The 10,579-nt window shown below is 27.6% G+C and overlaps 5 protein-coding genes across 5 annotated transcripts; 2 read left to right on the top strand and 3 right to left on the bottom strand.

Moving 5' to 3' along the window:
* Positions 1-127: 127 nt before the first annotated feature.
* Positions 128-310, bottom strand: AA0111_g12829 (hypothetical protein; the record flags this gene model as incomplete). Its single annotated transcript, XM_028646858.1, has 1 exon — positions 128-310. One exon carries the CDS (start codon positions 308-310, stop codon positions 128-130), a length of 183 nt encoding a protein of 60 aa, XP_028499564.1.
* Positions 311-2,263: 1,953 nt separating this feature from the next.
* On the top strand, positions 2,264-3,103 carry AA0111_g12830 (NADH-ubiquinone oxidoreductase chain 5; the record flags this gene model as incomplete). Its single annotated transcript, XM_028646860.1, has 1 exon — positions 2,264-3,103. The coding sequence occupies one exon, from the start codon at positions 2,264-2,266 to the stop codon at positions 3,101-3,103; it is 840 nt and encodes a 279-aa protein (XP_028499565.1).
* Positions 3,104-4,003: 900 nt separating this feature from the next.
* AA0111_g12831 (hypothetical protein) lies at positions 4,004-4,132 on the bottom strand (the record flags this gene model as incomplete). Its single annotated transcript, XM_028646861.1, has 1 exon — positions 4,004-4,132. One exon carries the CDS (start codon positions 4,130-4,132, stop codon positions 4,004-4,006), a length of 129 nt encoding a protein of 42 aa, XP_028499561.1.
* Positions 4,133-5,765: 1,633 nt separating this feature from the next.
* On the top strand, positions 5,766-6,071 carry AA0111_g12832 (hypothetical protein; the record flags this gene model as incomplete). Its single annotated transcript, XM_028646862.1, has 1 exon — positions 5,766-6,071. The coding sequence occupies one exon, from the start codon at positions 5,766-5,768 to the stop codon at positions 6,069-6,071; it is 306 nt and encodes a 101-aa protein (XP_028499563.1).
* A 3,611-nt stretch (positions 6,072-9,682) lies between these two features.
* On the bottom strand, positions 9,683-10,300 carry AA0111_g12833 (hypothetical protein; the record flags this gene model as incomplete). The annotated part of the gene is made up of 1 exon (XM_028646863.1): positions 9,683-10,300. One exon carries the CDS (start codon positions 10,298-10,300, stop codon positions 9,683-9,685), a length of 618 nt encoding a protein of 205 aa, XP_028499562.1.
* Positions 10,301-10,579: the final 279 nt, after the last annotated feature.

Raw genomic sequence — 10,579 nt, forward strand, 5'->3', positions numbered from 1 at the left:
ATATAATTATTTGCTTAAGGTATAGTCAGGCATAATAGAAAAATTATGGTAATATCCTATCCTTCCTAAGGGAATACAATTCCTATGGAAAAAGGGAGAAAACGAAGAGGAAGTATTAGTATTGAATTTAAATAATGTATCTAGCTATAATTATCTTACCACTATTAGGATCAATAGCTTCTGGTTTTTTTGGTAGAAAAATCGGAGTATCAGGAGCACAAATAATTACATGTACAGCTGTTGTAACTACAACAATATTAGCTGTTTTAGCTTTCTTTGAAGTTGGGTTAAATAATATACCTGTATCCATAGAGGTATTCAGATGAATTGATTCTGAATCATTAAATGTATCCTGAGGATTTCATTTTGATTCATTAACAGTTTCTATGCTTATACCTGTTTTAATAGTTTCTTCTTTAGTGCATATCTATTCTATAGGTTATATGAGTGAGGATCCTCACAATCAAAGGTTCTTTAGCTATTTAAGCTTGTTCACATTTATGATGGTTATATTAGTTACAGCAAATAACTATTTATTAATGTTTGTAGGGTGAGAAGGTGTTGGGGTTTGTTCATATCTTTTAGTATGTTTTTGATTTACTAGAATAGCAGCAAATCAAAGTTCTCTTTCAGCATTTTTAACAAATAGAGTAGGTGATTGTTTCTTAACTATAGGTATGTTTGCTATATTATGAGCGTTTGGTAATCTTGATTATGCAACTGTATTCTCATTAGCTCCTTACATGAATGAAAATGTTGTTACTATTGTAGGTATATGTTTATTAATTGGAGCTATGGCTAAAAGTTCTCAAGTAGGACTTCACGTATGATTACCTATGGCGATGGAAGGTTTGAATAGGGCCTTCCTTAAACTTTACTATATGCGGGAACATCCCGTTTTTATATTCTGGTCCACTGTTTACTTTGTAAGCTTCGGAAAAACCCAGAATGAGGGACAATCCGCAGGAAACCACGTTATTAACTTGGGCTCTTCAGAGACTACACGTGAAGCAATTACATTAAATGATAAAAATTTTTTTGAATGATGGTTAATAGGATTTGCTGAAGGAGACGGAGGATTTAGTATAGACAAAAGAGGCTATTTAGTGTTTAAAGTAACACAATCTAGCGTAGATGCACAAGTACTATTCTATATTAAAAAAGAATTAGGCTTTGGATCCGTAACAGTACAAAGCAAATTAAACCAAACTCATCAGTATAGAGTTAGAGATAAAGATAATCTTTTAAAAATAATAAAGATATTCAATGGTAACTTAATAACCAAAAATAAAAAACTTCAGTTTAAATCATGATTAGAAGCTTTTAATTTAAAATATAAAACTAATATTACACATATAGAATCAAATGGAAAAGTAAATTTATGTAATGCATGATTATCTGGATTTACAGATGCAGAAGGATGTTTCACTAGTTCTGCTTATTTAAGTAAAACAGGTAAACATATTGTTACTGTAAGATACGTAGTTTCTCAAAAAGATGATGTGGAATTTAGTAAACTGCTTGCTAACCTAATAGATGGTTATGTAACACATGTAAAAAACTATAATGGTTATAATACTGTAGTTAATTTTGGTAAACTTAATAAAATATTAAGTTATCTACACAATTATCCTCTTAAAACTAAAAAACATGTTTCATACTTGAGATGGTTAAAAATATATGATCTGGTTAAAGATAAAAAACATTTAACTGAATCAGGTATAGAGATCATAAAAGATAAAATTAAATTCATAAACAATTAATGTAATTGATGATATAGTCCGAACAACAACGTGAGTTGTTGAGTATTTGTGCCGTATTAGTGTAGACATTGATCTACATATAGCATAAATCAACAAATTTGCCTACACCAGTTTCTGCTTTAATACACGCTGCTACTATGGTTACAGCAGGAGTGTATTTATTAATGCGTTCATCTCCTTTAATTGAATACAGTTCAACAGTTTTAATGTTATGTCTATGATTAGGTGCTATTACAACTGTATTTAGTTCTCTAATTGGTTTATTCCAACAAGATATTAAAAAAGTTATTGCTTATTCTACAATGAGCCAGCTTGGGATGATGGTTATAGCTGTAGGTTTATCATCTTATAACATAGCGTTATTCCATTTAGTTAATCATGCTTTCTATAAAGCATTATTATTCTTAGGAGCTGGAGCAGTAATTCACGCTGTAGCGGATAATCAAGATTTTAGAAGATATGGAGGATTGAGACAATTCCTACCTCTTACTTACTCTGTAATGCTTATAGCTTCTTTAAGCTTAGTTGCATTCCCATTTATGACAGGATTCTATTCAAAAGATTTTATACTTGAATCTGCTTATGGTCAATATTATTTCTCTGGTACTGTTGTTTATATAATAGCTACTATAGGAGCAATGTTTACTACATTATACTCTGTAAAAGTGTTGTATTTAACATTCTTAACTAATCCTAATGGACCTTTAATAAACTATAAACAAGCACATGAAGGTGATATCTTTATGAGCTTACCTTTAATGATTTTAGCTGTATTCTCAATATTCTTTGGGTTTATAACAAAAGACATGTTTATAGGGTTAGGTTCAGGATTCTTTTCAGATAATGCTTTATTTATACATCCTTCTCATGAAATAATGCTAGATACTGAATTTGGAGTACCAACTCTATTTAAGTTATTACCTTTAATATTTACTATTTCATTAAGTGTAATCGCTATAGTGTTGTCTGAATATTTATCTACTATACTAATTTACTTTAAATTATCTAGAGTAGGTTACAACATATTTAGTTTCTTCAATCAACGTTTCTTAATAGAACTATTTTACAACAGATACATTACAGGTATTGTACTAAAACTTGGTGGACAAACTACTAAAGTAATAGATAAAGGATCCGTAGAGTATTTAGGTCCTTATGGGTTAGAGAAAGGATTATTAAATATAAGTAGTAATATTGCTAAATTAAACACTGGTGTTATTACATCTTATGCATTGTATATCTTGATAGGGTTAATCTTTTATCTTTTATTTAACTCCTATATTAATAATTCTATTATTACTCTAGCACTACTTATATCTTTATCACTAGTATTGTCTTAAAATAGTAATTCTACTATGCCAAGGATTGTTCATTTACAAAGCTCTCCAGTCTCTCCAGTCTCTCCAGAACTAACGGGTGGTCTTCGTGCGCTTAACGATTTTGTTTTAGGTCTATCTACTGGCCGAGAAATCAGAGTACAATAAGACAACTGTGTTTTTAGGGCAAGTGAGCTAGTAGCAATTGATATAAAGATAATTAAAGATTAGAAAAGAGAGATATTTAAGCTAGCAGATTAAGAGTTAAGTAAAAAGGGTATTACACAAGCTTCAAAAGATCAAATCATTTCTATTAAACAAAGTGCTGCTGAATTATCATTAAAAGGTCACATGGACCTTATTGAAACTATGCAAGCTGTTACAGATTGACTTACTTAGCTATTAGACACACATAATAGTAAAATAACGGTTATATCACCATACTTGTTATGAAAAAGGTGAAATCACTAATTTATAGTAATTTTTTATCTATTATAATATAACAAATCCCAGTATATACATCTTATGAATTAACTGGTTAATTGCAGTACAAATTTTATACTGCAATTAGGGGAGGGGAGAAGAGTAAAATAAACTTTTGCTTAAAGCCCCCACAAAAAAAAAAGAAATTAGCTCAATTGGTAGAGCATCCGTTTTACCTTATTTTTTTTTGCTTATGGTTACTTATATGTTTTGGCAAAAGAAAAAAAATTCGCGGAGGGTGTTCGATTCACTTATTTTTTCAACTTATTTATCATAATTATATACCTATCTTAAAGGGAAAATGGTTAATTTTAACGATAATAAACATAAAAAATTGCTTAATTCGCCTTTATTTTAAAATATATAATCTATGCGACTTAAATAGATAATTAACTTGATTTATTAAAATATACTTTTTAACTAAATGTAATTTTAAGATCATTATTCTAAATTTAAAATGTTATATTTTCCAACAATTATCTCTGTTCTTGAAGTATTGGCTGTTACTGTACCTGTTTTATTAACAGTAGCTTTTGTAACTATAGCTGAGAGAAAAACAATGGCTAGCATGCAAAGAAGACTGGGACCTAATGCAGTGGGTTGATATGGTCTACTTCAAGCATTTGCTGATGCTCTTAAACTTTTATTAAAAGAGTATGTTTCTCCTACACAAGCCAATATAGTATTATTTTTCCTGGGTCCGATTATAACTTTAATCTTTTCATTATTAGGATATGCTGTAATACCTTATGGTCCTGGTTTAGTGCTACTAGACTATAATCTGGGTATATTATATATGTTAGCTATGTCTTCATTAGCTACATATGGAATTCTGCTGGCTGGATGGTCAGCTAATTCTAAATATGCTTTTTTAGGGTCTTTAAGAAGTACAGCTCAATTAATTAGTTATGAATTAATTTTAAGTTCTGCTATACTTTTAGTAGTATTATTAGCAGGTAGCTTAGACATAACTGTTATTATAGAAGCTCAAAGAGCTATTTGATATGTTGTACCTTTATTTCCTATATTCATTGTGTTTTTTATAGGATCTATAGCGGAAACAAATAGAGCTCCGTTTGATCTAGCAGAGGCTACTTACTAGTTGATTTGGCCTCTTTAAAGATCACAAATTGCTGGAAAACCCTTTATTATTAAGGACAATCAGCAGGAAACTTTATAAATAATACCTTTTATAAAAATCTTCAGAGACTAGACGTGATCATTTAATATTTATTATTAAATATGATATAGTCCAACCTTATATGTAAATATAAGATTAATAAATATGAAACGCAATTCAAATATAAATGTAAATTATCATCCTATTAACTATTTACAAGGTAAATATATATGTAAATTAGTTCATCGTAGATCTTTTTCCACTTTAAATAAAAATCCAAATCCTGAAGCGGATCGCCCCCCCCTATACCTATTTTAGTTATTAATCTAAAAGATAAAGATTCTATTTTATCCTATAGAGATTTATTAAAAGATAAAGGGGGTATTTATTCTATTTTTAATACCGTAAATGGTAATCAGTATATTGGTAGCGCAAAAGATCTTTATATAAGACTTAATGAACATTTAAATAATAAGAAATCTAATATTGCTTTGCAAAGAGCAATAGAAAAATATCAACTAGATAAATTTAATATTTATGTCTATGAGTATTTTACTTATGAAAGTAAAATAATTAGTTCTAAGGCTTTAACAAATTTAGAAACAAGTTATATTTTAAAATTTAATTTAAGAAATCTTTATAACTTTAAAGCTACAGCTACAAGTATGTTAGGTTATAAACATACAGAAGAAGCTATAGAAAAAATGATCAAACGTTTTGAAAATAAAGAGAATCACCCTATGTATGGGAAAACTCATACAAAGGAAGCTTTAACTTTAATTAGTAAACCAGGGGTATTAAACCCTATGTATGGTAAAACTCATAAAGAATCTACCATAAAAATTATAAGTGAAAAAATGAATAAATATCCATTAGGTGTAGGTGTTTTTGATTTAGATGGGAATTTAAAATGAAAATTTAAGAATAACGTAGAGTTAGCTAAACACTTAAATATTTCTAAAGTTACGGTAGGAAAGTATTTGAATAATAATCTTGTATACAATAAAATTTATAGATTTAGACCTATACAAGATTAGTTTCGTTCTGTTTTTTTCTGTGGAATCAGAACTTGTAAGTGGGTTTATGACAGAGCATTCAGCTGTTATTTTTGTATTTTTCTTTTTAGCTGAATATGCTAGTATAATTCTTATTTGTATTTTAAATAGTATATTATTTTTAGGTGGTTATCTGTTTGACTTTAACTATTATCTATATCCTTACTTTTATTTAGTGCAATTTATTGCAGGGGATAGTTATATGTATCTAACAGAAAATGAAACTAATTTTAATGTAATTGACTTTGATAATTACAATTCAGTAATAGGAACAACTATAAGTGGTGTGGTAATAGGACTTAAAACTTGTGTAATGATCTTTACTTTTATCTGAGCGAGAGCCTCATTCCCGCGTATTCGTTACGATCAGCTTATGTCCTATTGTTGAACTGTTTTATTACCAATAGTTATTGCATTTATTATACTAGTCCCATGTATATTATATAGTTTTGAAATAATGCCTTGTAATATACCTTTATTATAAATTAACAAAAATTTATGTAAATAAAATTTTTTTAATTATAAATTTAAATGTGTTATGTATTTAAATATAATACTACAAAAAAGTTTTTTTTGATATATATAATATATTCTAGTCTCCAAAAGGAGAGAAGATAGTATATCTTTTATATATAAGTATAAAGTAACTTTTCTAAAATTTTTTCTATGTATTATAAGTATTCTATTAACATAGATCCTATAATAGAAAAGAAACTAAAAACTATTTAAATATATAAAAATTTTTAGTATGGAAATAAACAATTTAGTATGGAAATAAAATAAGTCCTCCTAACTAGTACTTAAAAGGTTTTATGCTACTAGCTCTTTAGTTTAAAACACTTTTTTGACTTTGCTGTGTTAATTAGGGCACAATAACTATACTGGTGGAGTATATATTGTATTTTATAATATATCATTATTTGAATGAATTGTACGTACAAAAGAGCTTGTTGACATAAATTAAGGTGTTTTACAAATACAAGAACTATAATAATAAAATAATTTACTATAACAGTCATTACATACCTGCTTATTATTGTCAAGTACACCTGTACTAATAGACAAGTTTTTTGTATTTATTGGGCTTCCTAATGAGAGAAAGGTGTTTTTCTATCAACACTCATCTCACACTACCCCGGGAGGATTGGCCCTTTTTATAATTTTGAGTAGAACAAAAGGGAAAAGTGAAAAAACGCCCTTAACCGCTTGTAACCTTTCACTATAAGAGATGTTAGGAATCGAACCTACAAATAAATTCTATATTGTTAATAATATTACACCTAGCTCTCCTTTTGTAGAAGTATGTAATACTTTCTACAGATCTATTTTTGTGTATTTTCGGGATAAAGTAGTAACTTTATCTAATAGATTTTATTTCCATTCTACCCCTCTTATTTTTTTTAGTTATTTCGGCTTATATTTTTCGACATAATTTATATAGATATTACTAGAAAAATATAAAAAGAAATAACGTCAAAAACAAATAAGGGCTTTTATAATTTTTTTTCCTTTTGACATTGTTGGTTGCTTTAGTTTCTTTTTTTTCTGTTTGTTTATTTTTTATAAAAAATAAACAGTTAAACAAAAAAAAAAAATAAGCAGCAGGGTAGAAAAGAACAAGTATATGTTTTTTTCAACCCATGAGAGAATTTATAAAAATATAACCAATATAGCAGTAGGTATATATGATATTTTTATACTAAGTAAATATCATATATAGCTGTAGGTATATAGGATATACACAATACTAAGTAAATATATTGCTCTATAAAATGTGAAAAATCCACAGTTAGCATTAATTAATGACTGCTAACTCAACCCTTTAACCCAAAAGTACCATTTCTTGTCTTAGAATTAATAAGAGTATATTGTGTATTGGATTTAACGTGACCTCTTAGCATAGTAGATGGTTTATTATTAAATGAGGAACGTATGTTTTTTAAGCTACCTGCATATCTATACTTAAACACCGCTCTCATAGCTGTTAAACGTCTTGTTAATCTACCTGATGCTTCAAATCTTACACCACTTACTACTTGTTGTTTTATGGTATTTATAATATTGTTTTTGTTCATTGCTTCAATATTATCATCAAATGTTATAAGTGTGTGTAAATCAGGTATTCTTACCATTTGTAAAACAGCTTTTCTTAAAACTCTTACTGCTTTATTTTTCCTATCTCTTAATTTTAAAGCTACTGCTGATGAAAAGACGTCACTATTTAAATGTATAGATCTTAATTCAACTAAGTTAATTTCTACCTTTTTGTTATATAATTTTTCAATTAAACTAATTAAACCTAAATTTCTTAAGTTTAGATTTAAGCTATTGAATTTAGATTTATTAAAATTAAGTAATTTTAATGAATTAAATAATATTTTTTGTAATCTAACTAATTTTTTTAAAAGTCTAATGTTATAAGTAGGTATATTACTTAACTTAAGGTATTTTCTTCTTAAATTTACTAGGAAGTATCTTATTAAGTTGTTATTTGTTTTAAAGAAAGCCATATTTCATTTTCTAAATATGAAAAAGTTATTCTTTAATAAAGCAGGTATTCTGTTTTTATGGTTTGGTACAAATCCTCTTTTTCCATCAGCAAATAGTTTTCTGTAACTTATATATTTTACAAGTACAAGAATTTTTAATATATACCACTCAATAGATAATTTTTGTTTATTATATATATGTAATGTAATAAAAAGTTTTGTGTTAGTATGTTTTAGCTCAACTCTACTTGCATATATTTTGTTTGCTGAATAACGAATCTTGTTATCACGTCTACGTTTAAAAAGAATTTTTATTTTATCTTGTAGCATATTACAATAACTTCTAAGTAATTTATTTAATACAGCATCGTTACTTATTAAAGATTTAATGTAAGATTTATTGTAAGAGTATACACTACTAAATCATTCTTTATTAGAAGACGTATAAAAAATAATGTTATTATATTCATCTCTTTCAGAATTACTTTGTATTTTTTGATTTTTTTCTATAATATAGTTAGTACTTAATGGTTTATCATTAAAACTATTTTGTTTATTTTTCAATATGGTTAACATAGAATATTATTATGAATTATTGGTATAAATTAGGGGGGCGGGGAAAACAATGAAAGTTATAAGTTTAATTAATATTGTACATCCTTAATACATTTCTATGATTTTTTATGTTTATTATCGTTAAAATTAACCATTTTCCCTTTAAGATAGGAATGTAATTATGAAAAATAAGTTGAAAAAATAGGTGAATCGAACAATTAACCTCTCAGGTGTAAAGCGGATGCTTTCTCCTAGTCCCTGCTTATACTCTAGATAGAGTATTTTTAAGGCTTTATAATGTTTCTTCCATTTCATCTCCTTATTGTATACTTATCATTCGCAAAAAGTTAAAAAAAAAATAAGTGATTTGAACACTTAACCTGCCGCATATAAAACGGATGCTCTACCAATTGAGCTAATTTCTTTTTTTATGGGGGCTTTAATAATAATAGGTAAATCCTAAATGAATCTTCTCCCCCGATTGCTGTAGAAACATAAGTCTATCTTGCAATCTTCCAGCTATAAAAAACATTTATCTACTGGGATATGTTATACTGTTTTGCCGCATGTAATTTAAACACAAGGGAACTGTTTTCATAACATGTTTACTGTAAACAACTATTAAACGTTAAGATCCTCAATGATATATGGACACAAATAAGAATAATCATACAACATCAACAAAATGTTAATAAAGTATTCCGGCTTCTAACCCTAAATGATAATTATTTGTTAAATGATATGGTAGTACACGTCATAGACCAACAGGTAAAAATGCTGTACCTATCCCTTCTGACTTTTTTCATATATTATAATATATGAAAAAAGTCAGAGAAAAAAGTTCTAACCAAAAATATTGTTTAAAATTTCTATGATAGTTTCTAATAAACTAGGTAATATTTTATAACCCGAATAGTTTATTTAAAATTTCTATTATAGTTTCTAATAAACTAGGTAATACTTTATAACCCGAATAGTTATGATTATCTTCTTTGTTTAAAGTATTATCTGATTGATGCAAACTTGAATTAGATAGATCTCTTAGAGAATTAGTAGATGATTCATCATTAGCATAATTTTTAGCTTCAGATAATTCTTTTATTTTTTCATTCCTAGATTCTACAAGAGCTTTATTTAACTCTGGTAAATCGCTTACATTAGGAGTTTTCCCTTCAAAAAATTCTTTAACATGAGGATCCTTTCTTAGATCATTTAAGTGTGAATTTTTCTCTTTTTCAGAATAAGGAAGTTTTTCATCTAAAATCATAGCATCATTTGAATTTCTCATTAGTTTTTCAATATGTTGTATTTCTTCTTCTAATTCAAAACTTTCCTCCTCCTCGTTGGCTCCATCATTGTTATCAGTACCACCATTATCACCATCATCGTTGCTACACCCTTCGGTTTTATATATTATATCCGAATGAGTACTAGTAGAAGTATTGGCATAAATTATACAAGTATGTATCTTAAGATCCTCAATAGTATATGGACACAAATAGAAATAGTCATACAACATCAACAAAATGTCAATACAGAATACCAGCTTCTAATCCTAAATGATGGTTATTTGTTAAATGATATGCTAATACACGTCATAGACCAACAGCTAAAAATGCTGTACCTATCATTACATGTACAATAATTGTTATCGTAAGGGCTCTTTATCCCTTACATCCCTTTCTTTCAAAAGGGTTCAGACTATGTCATCAATCAATAAATGATTGCAGGGTTTTCGTGGTAGGCTTATTGTAAATAAAGTACTCACCTACTAGTCGTTGAACCTTCATATATTCCT

This window comes from Alternaria arborescens (assembly GCF_004154835.1).
Source record: "Alternaria arborescens strain FERA 675 chromosome Unknown contig_114, whole genome shotgun sequence".
Taxonomy (NCBI): Eukaryota; Fungi; Ascomycota; class Dothideomycetes; order Pleosporales; family Pleosporaceae; genus Alternaria; species Alternaria arborescens.